The sequence below is a fragment of the Artibeus jamaicensis genome, unplaced genomic scaffold (genome assembly GCF_021234435.1).
Source record: "Artibeus jamaicensis isolate MK-2021 breed Jamaican fruit bat unplaced genomic scaffold, CSHL_Jam_final contig_470, whole genome shotgun sequence".
NCBI lineage: Eukaryota > Metazoa > Chordata > Mammalia > Chiroptera > Phyllostomidae > Artibeus > Artibeus jamaicensis.
The window spans coordinates 1,272,550-1,288,574 of record NW_026521849.1 but is presented as its reverse complement, the minus strand read 5'-3'; the positions used below and the strand labels follow the sequence as shown (position 1 = coordinate 1,288,574).

The window sequence follows — 16,025 nt, the reverse complement described above, 5'->3', positions numbered from 1 at the left end:
AACTCTGTCCCTTTTAGTTAATCATTAACTGCTCCCCAAGAAGCCTGTGATCCTAAAAATTTGCCTTTCCCTGACTACTGCCTGGTTAATCAGTCACTACCCCTGTCTGGTAGACTGCAGCCTCCAAAGCCCATTTATCTAGTGTGAAATTAGTGAGGGACTCATGATGCTCCGGACCTGTCAAGTGCTCTATTCCCAGACTGGCACCCCAACTAGGGGCTGGCAGCCCCTGAGTTTTGATGGTGGGGCCTTCCACCTTAAGGGCACAGGAGAACTGATGCGAGCATTGCTGGTGCTGAGACTGTGTGCCTGGCCCCCTCTGGTCACTCATGGCCTGGCGGTAAGCAATGACCTTGGGGACTGGTCTTAGGGCTCCTCAAGGTCTGGCTCTGAGCCCTCACTTCTTGTTACCATAGCTCCAGGCCTGGTCTCAGCGACTCCTGGGCTCCCGGCTCTCCGGAGCTCTTCTCCGATCTTCCATCTATGGGCAGTTTGTGGCTGGTGAGACAGCAGAAGAGGTGAGGGGCTGTGTCCAACAGCTCCAGACCCTAAGCCTCCGGCCCCTGCTGGCAGTGCCCACAGAGGAGGAGCCAGACTCAACTGTCAAGACTGGGTGAGTAAGCCCAACTGCCTCATGGGCCATCACAGTCCATATGTGCCTAGTCCCTGGCTTGTCATGGGAGGTTATATTAAAAATAAAATTTTAAAAATAAGAAAGGGGAAAAATAAAATTTAAAAGAAAGACCGGATGAACAGGGGGCCAGGTCCTGGGGAAGGGGGGCTAGTAGGCTCCAAGACCTGACGCCTGCTGGCTGGGCAGTGAGGCCTGGTATGAGGGGAACCTCAGGGCTATGCTGCGGTGTGTGGAGCTATCACGAAGCCTCTTGAAGACCTCTGCCCCAACTGGGAACATCCTCATGCAGCTGAAGTTGACAGCGCTGACCAGCACTTGGCTCTGTGTAAGAGACTGATAGGATGTGGGAGGAAGGTGTGGCTGGCTGCCCACCATGTCCCCCTCACCACCCCATCCACCAACCTGTTCCAGAAGGTGCTAACTTCATGGATCAGAAGGCCAGAAGCTTCCTTGGAGCTGAGCCCTGAGAGGCTGGCAGAAGCCATGGACTCTGGGCAGGTAAGAATCTCAGGCCGGGGAAGAAATAAATAGTTAGTGGGGAATGTTGGGGGAGCAGAGTCCCCTGGACTTGTATGTAGCAGTTTGTTCAAACTATTTAACTACCACTACTTTCCAGGCTCAGAACAATCAGAATAAATGTGGCTGTAGTTGGAATGGATGGAATATTGGTCATCTTGGGGTTCTAGGGGAGGGGCCTGGGGGCTCAAAGCCCTCAGGAGTGATTGAAACAGCAGCTTTTTATCAAATAAAAGAAAATATATCAATATGTTATTAATCTACTTAACTATGCTAGTATGTGCTGGAAGTTGTGATTAGACGAATGGGGTTTGGTTTAATCATTCATTCACCCATCCATCCATCCACTTCTTCATTCTTTTTTATTTTCATGTTCTATTTCTACCCTGCCTGCCATTGGCACCCACTCTGTCATGTATAGTGTATATCTTTGCTATTGTGATTTTGTTTTGCCAAGTATATACTGTTTGAGGGCATGTTTTGCCAACATTTCACTATGAAAAATTTCAAACATATATAAAAGTTTAAAGAATCTTACAACAAACACCCATATATCTGCCACTGTTAATATTTAACTATACTTGCTTTAAATCACCTGTCCCTCTATCCATTGCTCTGTCCATCTATCAATTCATCTTATTTTTTGATGAACTTCAAAGTAAGTTGCTCACATCAGCACACTTCCCTCCAAATGCTTTAGAAAGCATGTCACTAATTAGAGCTCAATAATTATTTATAGTACTTTATTTCTTTTCAGGTAAAAGTTTCATATAATAAATAATGTACAAATTGTAAATGCATACTTAAAAATTTTTTTGTATCCTCACCTGAGGACATTTTTTTCACTGCTTTCAAAGAGAGGAAAGGGGAGAGAGAGAGAAACACATACTCCTCAACTGGGGCTCCCCAATCATGTCTCAGACCTGCAACCTAGACATGTGCTCTGACTGGAGAGAGAACCCGCAACTTTTTGGTTCATGAGACAATGCTCCAACCAACTCAGCCACAACAGCCAGGACTGTAAATGTTCCCTTTGACAAGCTGGTACAAGTATGCAAAACTGAGCAATTCAAATCCCTACCAAGTTATAGAACATGTCTATCATTGCAAAAGCTCCCTTGTGTCCTGCTCCATTAATCTGGGGGATATGTTTTAAAATGTACACAAATAATGTTATGTTATCTATCTCGATCTGTTACATACTTTTTCTCCTGGGCAGTCAGACTTTAAGTTCCATCAGTGTCTTTGTGAATAGAATTCCATTGTGTGCAATTGCTGCTTCCAGTGGTATGGTTTATTTTTCCTGGGATGGACACCCTGGTAGCCTCCAAGTCTTCACCACCCCAAATAATTCGGTAGAGCTGAGTTAGAGGTAGTTAGAATTGGCAATCTATCACCTTCCAGGTGCTGTGCTAGGGGTGGAGGAGCAATGACCAAGATAAACAAACTCCCTGCCCTCAAGGCACTCACTTGCTATAAGGGAGGGTGTAAGAGACACTTAAACATGAAACCAAAGTCAATATGTAACAAGTTAGGTATAAATAAATATTGTAGATGAAAAAGGCTGAGGAAGGGGCAAAGAAAGCCCGGGATAGGGAGTTGAGAATTTAAGCCAGGGAAAACCTCATTAAGTAGGGGATATTGGAACAAAGATCTGGAAGAGAGGTAAGTGGACCTCTGCAGGAAGAGTGTGCCAGGCAGAAGGGACAGCCAGAGCAAAGGCTCTGAGTTTGGAAGGTACCTGGCATGTTTAATAGCAGGGAGGCCCGTGTGGTTGGAGGGCAGAGAGCAAGGCGGATAGTGGAAGGCAGTGAGAACAGAGGGGCCAGATGGGGTGGAGCCTAGAAGGCTGCAATGAGGCCTTGGTATTTGTTGAGGAAACTGAGGCCCTGAGAGACTAACAGGAGGAAAACATGGCATTTATTATGAGCTAGCCACTGCTCTAAGCATTTTCTATAGGCCAACTCCAAATCACTTCTCTGTCTAAGTTTCAGTTTTCTCACCAGAAAATGGAGCTTGGAATAACACCTGTCTACTAGGACCATTATGGGAAGTAAATAAACATGATAGTATATGCAGTTACCTATCATTATAACATGACAACATGTATTGAGTGCTTATTATGTGCTGGCACTGTCCTGTCCTTGTTATGTCTAGGCACATCTGACCTGTTAACCCATTTTTATCCACATAACTCCATGAGGAAGCTACTACTATCATTTCCATTTTACAGAGGAGAAAACTGAGGCCCAGAAAGGTTATATGACTTGCTCAAGACCACAAAGTGAGTGGTAGAACCAGGATTCAACTCAGTTTCTGGGCTCTTAACCACTGTATTACACTTCGATAAATTGTGTTTATATATGTGAAATAGCAACTTTTTAGATTTCTAACAATTTCTATTTTTTTCCCCTTCCTGTGGTGGGGAAGAGGAGACTTAGGACCTGTAAGGAAGTCCTGAGCTGCTCTCACCTTCCTGGCTGCCCTCCTCTAGGACCTCCAGGTCTCCTGCCTAAGCACTGAGCAAAACAGGCATCTCCAGGCCTCTTTGAGCCGCTTGCAAAGGGTGGTACAGGTAATGCCTCCTGCTGTGGCCTGGCTCCACAGTACCTGCCAGGCACCTCTGGTGCTCTGACCACAGTCTCTCTTGCCCTCAGCATGCCCAGGCCCAACACGTGAGGCTCCTGGTGGATGCTGAGTACACTTCGCTGAACCCTGCTCTCTCTCTGCTGGTGGCCACCCTGGCCCTGCGCTGGAACAGCTCCAGGGAGGATGGGCCCTGGGTGTGGAACACTTACCAGGCCTATCTGAAGGTGTGTGGTACATTCCTGAGCTATTCAGGCTGGAGTTTCAGCATCCTGACCTTAAGTGGCCTATGTACTTTGCCAGGATACACATGAGCGGCTGAGGCGGGATGCTGAAGCCGCAGAGAGGGCTGGCCTGGCCTTCGGAGTGAAGTTGGTACGAGGGGCGTATCTGGACACGGAGAGAGAGATGGCCCGGCTCCAAGGAACCACAGATCCCACTCAGCCTGACTATGAGGCTGCCAGTCAGAGGTAGGAGTGGGCCAGGTCAGGCTCTATGATAATAGCATCTAACCTTTAGAGCTTACAACCCAAGATACTGAGCATCCTGTATGTGTCTACACATTACTCCCTCTTCCTGGTCCAGGATACCGCCACATCCCACCTTGGGCCTTCTCCTTGGGCTCCTTTCTCTCTCCTTTGACCCCCATTCTCCGTCTCTTCCCCCCACACAGCCAGAGAGAGTCCTGTTTATATTCAAGTCAAATCATGTCCCTCCTCAGTTCAAAATCCTTCCATGGACGGGGAAAGGCAAAAAAAGTGTGAACAACTATGACAAAACAAACAATAAAAATTAAAATTAAAAAAACACCCTATATTATTATTTTTTAAAATCTTTTCATGGATCCCATTGCACCCTCAGTAAACCCCAAATCCTTACAGCAGCCCACAAGGCCCCACACAATCTGGTCACCGCCACCTCTCTAACTTTTCCTTCCACTTTTCCCCTCACTCTCTGCACTCCTTGATGATCCCCAAAGCCTTTGTACTTCCTGTCCTACTGCCTAGAAAGATCTTCCTCCAGACAGCTGCATGGCTCAATCCCTCACCTCCTTAGGTCTTTGTGTATTTGGTAACTTTGAGGGGGGGGCCTTCCTTGACCTCCCTAGCAAAACTAGAATGCCTCATTACCCATTCTCCTCCTGGATTAATTTTTCTCTCTAGCACTTATCAGTAGCTGAGGTTCTATACAGTTTTATATTAAATTGCTCATTGTTTGTGTCCCCCACTAGTGAGTGGGCCTAGGAGGGTAGGGGTTTCTGATTTGTTCATTGCTGAAAATTTTTTCACTGCTTAAAATTGTGTCTGTTGCATGGTGGTGTTCACTCAGTATATGTCTTCTGAATGAATAAATAAACCATTCCAAGCAGTGGGTACTATTATTAATGTCCCCATTGCACAAAAGCTAAAGCCAAGGCACTGAAAAGTGGAATCACTTATCCAAGGTCACATATCTAGTAAGTGTCAGGGCCAAGATTTGAGCCCTAGACTGGCTGTGGAACCCTCATTCTTACTCACCATAAATCACCCCATGCTGGGGCAAGATGTGAGTGAGGTCCTTGGACCCCCACCTCATGGCTCTGGAAAGAAGGCATTTATGTCTTCAACACATACTTGCCAACCACCTGATTTGGATCAAGACCTGTTTTGGACCCTGGTCACAATACCAACCAAGGTGACCCTAAGGTCTCATCCTCATGGAGCTTTCAAAGTATGACTCCATTCCACAGTGATTCAAGGAAAGGTTTGTACAGCTTCAGGGACTTACCCAAGCTATCAGGGCAAGTGGCCAACCCATGGGTTGCATCCAGGGCCAGTGAGGGTTTCCATGAACATACTATATAACTCACGTGCCATAAAATTCACCATTTAAAAGTGTACAATTAATTCAGTAGATTTTAGTGTATTCACAAGGTTGTGCAACCTTAGCCACTATCTAATTCCAGAACGTTTTCATCATTTTAAAAAGAAACCTCATACCCACTCATTACCATTCACTCCCCATTGCCTTTTCCCCTCAACCTCTGGCAACCACTGATCTTTTTGTCTCTATACTAGATATTTCACACAAATGAGGCCATGCAATATGTGTCCTTTGTATCTGGCTTATTTCACTCAGCACATTTTCAGGGTTCAACCATGTTGTAGTACGTATCTGGGCTTCATTCCTTTTTATGACTAAGTGACTGAGTAATATCCCTTTGCATAAATGAACCATATTTCATTTATCCATTAATCAGTTGATGGACTTTCAAATTGTTTGCACTTTTTGGCTGTTGTGAATAGTGTTGCTGTGAGTATTCATATATACATTTTTGTGTAAACATACATTTTCAATTTTCCGGAAAGTTCAGTTATCTGGGAGTGAGATTGCTGTGTCACATGGTAACTCCATGTTTAAATTTTTGAGGAATTGCCAGATGGTGTTCCACAATCTCATACTATTTTACATTCATACCAGCACTGTATGAGGGTTCCAAGTTCTGCATATTCTCCCTAGCATGATACCACTCATGTTTTAATATAGATTTTGAATAATGAATTCACATGATTCAAAAATTAAAATGATATGAAAATGAATACACTGACATATCTCATTTTGATCAAAATCCCCATCTAATCATGGAGTCTCCCTGGCCCCCACAGGTAATTTCTTTTACCTTTTGTTAGTTTCTTACATGTGTTTCTTAAATTCCTTTATGCATACAGAGACCAACACAAAGATTTTTGTATTTGCAAAAGTCACATGTCTACATACTGCTCCTTGCTTTTCCACTCAACTGCCTCTCTTAAAGGCAAAATAGTCTAGTGATGAGCACAAGGTTTGGAGCATCAGATAGTCTGAGTGCAAATCCCAGCTCAGCCATTTCTAGCTGTGTGACCTGGGGACAAGAGACTTAACCTCTTTCAGCTTCAACTCTACTTATGTAAAATGAGGCTAACCAGAACATCTGCCTCACAAAGTTAATTTGAGAATGAGATGAGTGAGCATATATGTGTCAAGCAAGGTAAAGGAGATTTAGTGAAGGGACTAAATTATGGAGTGCCCTGGATGGTGGATTTGAAGGCTGGCATGCAAACCAAAAGGGTTGCAGGTTTGATTCTTGGTCAAGGCGTATTCTTGGGTTGCAGGCCAGGTCCTCAGCTGGGGTCATGAGAGACAACCAAAGGGTGTTTCCCTTTCTTTCTCCCTCCCTTTCCCTCTCTTGAAAAATAAATAAATAAAATCACTAAAGATGATATTTAAAAAATTAATGGAGTGTGGGTAAGGTCCGAATAATCCACAGAGAGTGTTGAGGCACTCAGAAACCCACGAAAGTGGGAAGTTGTTACAACCCTAATGTTATAGGTGAGGAAGAAGGGCCACACTGGAGGAGGCATGGACAGCTAGGGTGGGCCAGAGAAGGGGGCTAAGCGATAAAACACTGGAGCTCTCTTCCCTCCCACCTTCTGATCTCCTGCCCATGACTCCTTGGGTGTTGCAGGATGTAAAAAGTCAGCTTCCTGAGGGGCAGAGAAGGGCAAAGAACAGATCTGGAGGGCAGTGGAAAATAACTACTATAGTGGTGAAGGCCGTAGGGTGGCACCTGGCCTACAGCAGCTCAGAAAGAATTTTCCAGTCTCTTTACCTTCCTAGGTCAGTACCAAGAGTGTCTTTGTTCTTTGTACAGCTGCATGGCACTCCATTGTACTCTATGTACCATCATTCATCAAGCCAGTCTCCTACTTAAGGACATTTGGGTTGTTGTTAATCATGTTTTATAGAAAATGCTGCAGTGAATGACCTTGAGAAAATGTCAGGTTGTGTGTGTGATGTGACCCTTTCTTGTGAGACTGCCATTGGACCAAAGGCTTTTTGTATACCTTCATCTTATTCCATCCTCAGAGCTTCACTTTTAGGTGAACTTGAATTGTTACAAAAGAGAAAAAAAGCTCCAAGAAGTGATGTCATTTGCAACTGGTCCAGGTGGAAGTTGGGTATTTTATGACTCCAGAGTTCTTGTCCCTAGGGGCCCCATGTCCCAAGAAATGCCCAGTCCCTGAGGTCTGACTCTCACTCGCTTGGTACCATAACTGAAGGAAGCATCTCTCTTCAGTTACAGACGCTGTTTGGAGCTGATGTTGACCCATGTTTCCCACCGTGGCCCCATGTGCCGCCTCATGGTGGCATCCCACAATGAGGAATCTGTTCATCAGGCAACAAAACGGTATAAAGTGGGCCCCTTCCTTCCTCTCCCTCATTTACATGCTTGAAACTGCTAGAGGGTGATGGAGGTGGAACAAGGTGAAGAGCAGTGTGGCAACAATAGGTTCAGAGGAATTCTCAGAGGATATTAAAAACATTAAACCCCTGCTTACAACTATAGGTCTTATAGTCCCTGGTTAACAAGGTATCACCCCTTATAGGTTAGGGCACTGGGAAGTCCTAGGGTTCCAGGGAAGGAGTTGGGATTAACTGGGGAGATTTTAGGCGCCTTAGAGCAATGGGTTTTTTTAATCATTAAGTTTAGAAGTATTTCAATAGTTAAATAACTGGAATAGCCATGTGGATGCGAATGGCTGACCAAGCTCTGGATCCAGCCACTGTCTGGAATGATGATGTGGCCTTTTCTGTAGCATGTGGGAGCTGGGCATTCCTCTGGATGGGCCTGTCTCTTTTGGACAACTTCTGGGGATGTCTGACCACGTCTCCTTGGCATTGGGTATGTGAATGGCCCATTCTCCACCACCACCACCCTGCCCCACCCAGCCCCAGGCCTCATTCCTTCTCAGTCAGGGTCCTTCTCCCATTTTCAACCAACGCATGGCCATGCTCCTATCTAGAACTTGCAGATGGCCCAGTCTCTTCCAATGTCTAAAGTCTTGTAAGCCTTTGTCTCTGTACCTGCTCTCTGTTGTTTTGTTAGTTTTTGATCATGATGTTTTCTTTCCTATGTGCTTTATTATCTTTACCATGTTGCTCCCCAGGGACTTACCAGAAAATTTATGTCTTTCTCTGCCAGATGCTAAGGGGTACAAAATCATCATATCCTAAATTCATAGCTTGAGGTTTCCAGAGACATCTCGGATATGCAAATTTGGTCTTTGAATATGCAAGCAGACTAAGGCATGGCCACAACCTCTCAGAGATGGATTTCTCTGTTTTCTTCCCTGCTCTGTTTATGGTCATCATTCCCTGGGAATGAACACTTAATTCCAGGAAGCTCTCTTTTATACCTCTCACCCTTTTCAGACTTTAGGCCTCAATTTCTGTATTCCCTCAACTCTGTGAAGCCATCAAATAGCAACTCAATTTTGTATTCAGGGCAGAAGTGCTTCCTGTGCATCCCTTCCCTCTCTGGTTTTCACTTTCTCTTCATTCTTGAATTAGGAAATTCCCTATTCTCTTGGTATCATTTTAATAACTTTAAATGTTTACTCCAGAATTTTAGTTTTTCAGTGGAAATTTTGGACTAACCCATCTACCTGCCATGTTCTCAGAACTGGAAATCTTTGCTCCAGACGGGGCCTATGGGAGCCTCTCTCCAAACATGAGCCCACATCTTGTCAACACTCTCCCTGCAGGGCAGGCCGGCTATGCTGTATATAAGTCCATCCCCTATGGCTCGCTGGAGGAGGTGATCCCCTACCTGATCCGGAGGGCCCAGGAGAACCAGAGTGTGCTGCGTGGGGCCCGCAGGGAATGGGAGCTGCTCAGTCAAGAACTTCGACAGAGGCTGCTGGGGCGGGGCCTGAGGGCACCCTGTTAGCACACCCAGGGGTTATGTGGTCAATAAAGGTCCTGAGCTACTGCCCAAGCTGCTATCCTGCACTGAACCTGCCCCCTTGGAGAAGGGCTAGTCTCGACCTCAGCCAGCCCAGCTAAGTTGTTCTGCAGCTCATGAGAGACCTTTAGATAAGCCTAAAGCATAGCAAAAGCATTGAGCAAAGACTAATGAAGCCTCTTCTGCCCTGAAGCAGTCTACCCTGTGATAGTCCTGGGTCAGCTCTAGTCAGCCAGTCAGTGGCTAAAGCAGGAACTTTCTTCACTCCAATGGATGTCCAGATGAAGAGCACACCTGAGGCAGTAAAGTCAAGAGTCTGGGAGAAGGCAACACACGCAAGGAGAAACAGAGGCAAAAGGCAAACCACTTTCTCATTTAATAACATATTCTGAGCTAGACTCTGAGTCTCAATGCTGAGGACACAACAGTGCCAAAGACAACCCCAAGCCCAGTCTCACAGGGCTATCAGTCCACTAGGGGTATACAGACGCATTTTCAAACAGTAACAGGCCAAAGTGGTCAGGTTGTGATGGGGGAAGCCCACACAAAGCATCAGGGTGATACTGGGGAAAGCTGGAGGCTGTAGAAGGCCAGAGGAGACACCCGGTAATCAAGCGAGCTTCCCAGAGTATTCATAGATGAATACTGAGAAGAACATTCAAAGGTAATGGCATGTGCATAAACAGAGAATTGTGAAACAGACTGGGGAGTGGGGAGACAAGGGCAGAGGATAGGAAGGGCCAGATGGTACAGTCTTAGATGCCAGACTGCAGGGTTTGCACCTGGTCCCAAGGGCACTGGAGAGTCAAGAGGGTTTCAAGCAGGGGAGGAACCAAATCAGGTTTGGCTTTAAGAAGCTGCCTGCCATGTGGTGGGTAGACCAGAGTAGGAAAGTAGGCTGGGAGCAAAGGGGAATCTAGAGTAGGAAATCCTTCTGGATGAGGTTGTGGGGAAGGAAGCAGGGGGCTGGTGGAAAGGACAATCAGGAGGTTGAGTGGGACATGGGACTGATAGGCTGGATGGGAATGAACATTCAGGGCAAGGCCTAAGGTTCCAGTTTGAAGAGGGGGCAGTGAAGCCAATCCTGAGATAGGGATTCAGGAGGAAATAGAGTTTTGAAGAGATACTGAGGCCAGTGTGGGACCTGGTGGGTATGAAGACCCCAGGGAATGTCCAGGACACTGTAGGGCCCCAGTTATGGGGCAAAGAGGAAAGCCTGAGGTAGAGACAGAGAGAGGAAACATCCCATGGGGATGGGTGAGAAGCCTGGGAAGAAGACAGCAAGCACAGGTATCAGGAAGGGCCAACCCCTTCAAACAAGTCCTGGGACAGGGATAAGAAGGAGGTAACATGTAGGGTGCAGCTAACAGTGTGGGGGCAGACATGGATCTCTCTTCTCTCTGGTTACCTCAGGACCCCAGGGGGAAAGGCGCCTCTCATTGGAAGGAGCCTGCTGCACAAGTGCAAACATGGCAGGAAGCCACTGATGCACCTGCGCTTAGGATTCCTGCCCAAATATCCAGAGCTAGAGCCCCACATAACAGTTACGTGGTAATCACTGCTGGAGCCCTTTAGTATGTGCAAAGCCTTCTAGACCCTGGTCTGGGCCCCAGAACCTTCTTAGAGCTTACTGGGTTCTCAGCTCTATACCAGACCCTGTTCCCAGCCTGCTGACCCCTGCTCAGGCTGCCCCCTTCCTCCTTACCCCTCCTACAACCCCAGGCCTCACCATTTATCAGAACCTGGCTCCACTTGGCAGACTCTTCCCCCAGCCCACGGATAGTCCTCAGACCACTTTCTACTCTTGGTCCCTTCCCCTAGGCTGTAGAGCCCACCCCATCACACAGACACTTCCCTAAACCTCATTCCATGTCCCAACCTTCAGACCCTCTTCATAGCCTGCAGACCTTGACCCCTCTCTCCTCCCTCATACCCCAACCACTGCAGCAGGGCCCTTTCCTCAGCTCACAGATCCTGCCCTTGGACTGTCCTCTTTACTCTCACAGCCCATAGACTCCAGCCCCTCATATGTGCCTCTTCCTCCAGCCCATAGGTAATATTCAGACCCTCTTGCCAAGCTCCCAGACTCCTTTCCCAGGCCCAGATCCTATCCCTGTAGCCTTTACACCCTTTCCCCTAGTTGGTAGCCCGCTCTCAGATTTTCTTAGATCTCCTTCAGCTCTCAGAATCCCTTAGACACCACCTGCCCCCTTCCCCGGCTTTACATTCTTACCATATAGCTCTCCCAGAACCTACCCTTTTTCTTATTCAGATACCTCCCTCCAAATCAGACTTCCAATCCTCTTCCTTTTCAGACTACCCCTCAGGACTCCAAGCCACCTCTTGGTGGCTGTCCTTATTGCCCTTTGAGGTCCTGTTCCTCTCACCCTCCTGCCCTCTGATCCATGCCCTGGAGCTGAGTCTGGAGCCCACAGATGCCCTTTCTGAGCTCTCTCTTCCCTGTGGATCTGGGCTCCATTCGGGATCCAGAAACCCAGGTGGGCCATCTGCATCCCCTTGCTGTCACTGGGGGTGCATGCTGGGACCTTGTCATGCTCCAGAGGAGAGGTGAGGGATTGGCTGCTGGAACTGCCTTTAGGGGTAAGATCACGGGGCAGTATGGAAGGTTTGGCTTCAGTTGGCCAGTCAACAACTTTGTACCAAACATCTATTATGTACCCAGATCTGTTGTCCATGATGGGGATTTAGGGGTGAATATGACATTCTGGGTCATTGTGAATGAAATCTATCACAGGAATTTAAGAGAGTGATGCTGTAACAGGGTACAGCCAAGTAGGTCCTCAAATAGGGATTTGTAATGGGGTCCAGAACTCAGGGTGTCCAGGAAATATTAGGAAAATATATATAGAGAGAATGTCCTCACCTCTACAAGTCTGAGCTGGGGGATGGGACACACAGAACAGGGCCATTGAGAGCTGTTTCGCATAGCAACAGCTTTGCAGCTAATCTCTGGCATGATCATTTAACATATGTATAACTGTTAACTGGTTTCATAGATATGTTAAATAGCCGTGGCCATGCTTTGAGCCAGGGGGATGGGAGTGACTTCAACCAAGATGTAGTTGGGTTACATCCCTCTTGTTACAGTGCCTGTGGGAGAACTTGGAAATGATTGGCTCCATGCCATGGGGCCACACATGCCCAGACTTACTATGGCAGCCCAGTAAAGCTGGGAGAATACAGGAATGCTGGCAGGTGTAACTGATTGTGGGAGGAGTCAAAAATGGGGCTGCAGAGGAAGATTGGCTCAGGGATTTAAACCCATGCGCAGTAACCATACCAAAAGTTGGGATCACGAGGCTTTGGGGTGCTCCCTTTTGCCATGTGGCTTAGGAAGCAGGAGAGACTTTGCCTAGAAGAAAATGGGTGAAAGGACTCTTGCTGGTGAACCATGAGAAGGTGCCACATGACTTTGGATTAACTGGAGATCATGGTGGTGACGCAGGTGATGGTGCCAGGAGCCTGAATCATGGATTTCGACTTTTTTTCTTGAGATATTGTATCCCAGACTGGGAAAAGGGGAGAAGGAAGGACTGTGTGTGTGTGTGTGGGGGGTATTCTAAAGGACTTTAGTATTTTAATGAGGACATTAAGTTATTATTCTAAGTCTATATAACTTTTAAATAAATAATTCCTTTCCTTTTCACCAGTTTCTAGCATTGAGAGATGTCTCTCCTCTGGTGATAGGCAAAGTAAACCCATTACAGAGGGGGAACCCATGGAGAAAAAGGGGGGTCCTTTTGGTAATCGTATATCATTTACCCCTGCTCTGGGTCTGTTCTGTAACAATGACACACTGAAAGAACGGCCTTTCTGGTGGGGTGGTACTTGAGTCTCACAGTATAAGATCCAATCAGTCCTGGCAGGTATAGCTCAGAAGATTGAGCACAGGACTGTGAACCACAGGGTCTCAGGTTCAATTCTGAGTCAGGGTACATGCCAGGGTTGCAGGCCAGGTCCCTGGTTGGGGGTACGTGAGAGGCAACACATACTGGTGTTTCCGTCCCTTTCTTTCTCCTTCCTTTCCCTCTTTCTCTAGAAATAAATAAATAAATAAAATCTTTTTTAAAAAAGGTAACTTGTTCGATTCCTGGTCAGGGCACATGCTGGAGTTGCAGGCCAGGTCTCCAGTTGAGGGATGCAAAAGGCAACCAATCTATGTTTCTCTCTCTCCTTTTCTCTCCCTCTAAATAAATAAATAGTTTAGACTTCCAGCAAGTAGTGGTATAGGTAGAAAAGGCTAGCCACCTCACACAGCCTTATCAAAATTACAACTAAGATATAGAACAACCATCACTCAGAACCATCAGAAATCAAGTTGAATGGAAGTCTGACAACTATGGGTTAAAACCCCAACCATCCAGACTGGTAGGAAGGGTGGAGACAAGGAACTTGCTGGTACCACATCCATGTGTGGTGAATAGAAATTCGAGAGAGATATCTTGGGAGTGAGGAGTCCCAGCCCCACACTAAGCCCCCAGTCCAGGGTTATAGCATCACGAAGATTAGTCCCCATAAATTAAGGCTGCAAATACCAGCCAGGATTGAGTCAGCGGAGAAACTTTTGGAGTCCCAAGCAGTTTCTCTTAAAGAAACCACACAGGAACTTACTCAGACTCATTCCCTCTGAGCTCCAGCACCAGGGTAGCAGCTTGAAAGGTACCAGTGGCATCCAGTGAGGGGCTGAAGTTTCTAGCATCAAGGTGAGAATGGGGGGACAGTGTTCTCTCAGACAGAAAGGTGGACAGAGGTCACTGTATTTTCTGAACACTCCCCTGATAGAGCAGCAGAGTCAGCAGGCTGGTGCCATATGTGAGACTTCATCAACCTGGCTAATGATGTTTGCCCCACACTGGGGATTTCCAGAGGCTCCATCTCACCCAACTGACAGGTGTTAACAGTGGCTTTTCCATATGAATGGCTTGTCTTGACTCATGCTTCACAACTGCCTAAATCCTTTCAAACAAAATGCAACTGGCCTCAGTGAGTCCTGAGCACCACCCCCACCCCATACATCTTGCTAAGTGGCTCCAGGCATGAAATTAGCAGCAGTCAGCTTGGCTTTGATTGGTGATCTCCAAGCCCAGCACAAGTAACAGCCATCTCCAATTGCTTTATAGCTTAGGCAGGGTGCCCCAGGAAAAACACACATCAGGGCTGACCTTGGCCTGCACCACCTGGGAAACCCCAGGACCTTTGGACCTAGTGGACAGCTACAGGCCATGTCTGAGCACCACCACCCTGCCCCTGCACAGCTAATCCTCCATGGAAGACAGAGGTTGATGGTCAGTGTTCACAGCCAGTCCTTGCATTCGACTGGCTTTGGAGACCTGGGTAAATACCTCCCATTGACCTGCCAACAGCAACCAAGGCTCAACTACAAAAAGAGGGTGTACTCAGCCCACACAAAGGGTGTATCTCAAGTACCTAACTTGGGTGGTAAGGGAGGCTGTGCCACTGAACCATACAGGACACCTACTATATTAGGCCATGATACCAAGACAGGGAGTCATAGCAGCTTTACCTAATACATAGAAGAAAAATAAAGTAAAAAACAGGGATGCTGCCAAAATGAGGAGACAAAGAAACATGGCCCAAATGAAAGAATAGATCAAAACTCCCCAAAAAGAGCTGAATGAAATGGAGATGGACTTTCTCAGATGCAGAGTGCAAAATGCTGGTTATGAAGTTCAAGGAACTTAGTGAGGACCTCAACAGTATAAAGAAGATCCAGTCAGAAATGAAGGCTACACTAATTGAAATAAAGAAACATTTACAGGAAAACAATAGTAGAGTGAATGAAGTTGAGAATAAAATCAATGACTTCAAACATAAGGAAGCAAAAAACAACCAATCAGAACAATAAGGTGGGGAGCAAGGGGCAGGGGAGGCTGGGATGGGAAAAATAGACAAAAAACTGTACTTGAAAAATAACTAAATAAAATTAAAAAAAAAGAACAATAAGAAGAAAGAAGAATCCCCAAAAATGAGGATAGTACAAGCAGCCTCTGAGACAACATCAAAAGGTTCAACATTTGCATCATAGGGGTGCCAGAAGGAGAACAGAAGGAGCAAGAAATTGGAAATGTATTTGAAAAAAATAATGAAAAAAACTTCCCTAATTTGGTGAAAGAAATAGACATGCATGTCCAGGGAGCACAGAGAGTCCCAAACAAGATGAATGCAATGAAGCCCACACCAAGACACAGCATAATTAAAATGCCAAAGGTTAAAGATAAAGAGAGAATCTTAAAATCGGCCAGAGAAAAGCAGTTAGTTACCTACAGGATAGTTAGATTGTAAGACTACCTAAGACTGTCAGCTGATTTCTCAGAAGGAACTGTGCAGGCTAGAAGGGATTGGCAAGAAATATTCAAAGTCATGAAAAGCAGGGACCTACAGCCAAAATTGCTCTACCCAGCAAAGCTATCATTTAGATTCGAAAGTCAAGACAAGAAAAAAAACTAAAGGAGTTCCTCATCAACAAACCAATATTATATGAAA

The 16,025-nt window shown here is 46.3% G+C and overlaps 1 protein-coding gene across 3 annotated transcripts; it reads left to right on the top strand.

The window, feature by feature from the left end:
* The first annotated feature begins 81 nt into the window (after positions 1-81).
* Positions 82-9,552, top strand: PRODH2 (proline dehydrogenase 2). 3 transcript variants are annotated; one of them, XM_037138464.2, is made up of 10 exons: positions 83-340; positions 417-613; positions 821-959; positions 1,046-1,132; positions 3,645-3,725; positions 3,808-3,963; positions 4,040-4,206; positions 7,833-7,943; positions 8,353-8,438; positions 9,301-9,552. In XM_037138464.2, the coding sequence occupies exons 1-10, from the start codon at positions 164-166 to the stop codon at positions 9,483-9,485; spliced, it is 1,386 nt and encodes a 461-aa protein (XP_036994359.2). In that variant the 5' UTR covers positions 83-163; the 3' UTR covers positions 9,486-9,552. The 3 variants fall into 3 exon arrangements, with proteins under 3 accessions (XP_036994360.2, XP_036994359.2, XP_053523593.1); XM_037138465.2 differs by lacking the exon at positions 8,353-8,438 and having other exon boundaries at positions 82-340; positions 9,301-9,420; XM_053667618.1 differs by lacking the exon at positions 3,645-3,725 and having other exon boundaries at positions 84-340; positions 9,301-9,551.
* The last annotated feature ends 6,473 nt before the right edge of the window (positions 9,553-16,025 follow it).

Bases quoted from the DNA above. Each gene is read 5' to 3' on its own strand.
- PRODH2 (XM_037138464.2), top strand. From the start codon at position 164: ATGATGCTCCGGACCTGTCAAGTGCTCTATTCCCAGACTGGCACCCCA. The intron at 3,726-3,807 runs GTAATGCCTCCT...TCTTGCCCTCAG, and splicing joins GCTTGCAAAGGGTGGTACAG to CATGCCCAGGCCCAACACGT. The intron at 8,439-9,300 runs GTATGTGAATGG...CTCTCCCTGCAG, and splicing joins CCACGTCTCCTTGGCATTGG to GGCAGGCCGGCTATGCTGTA.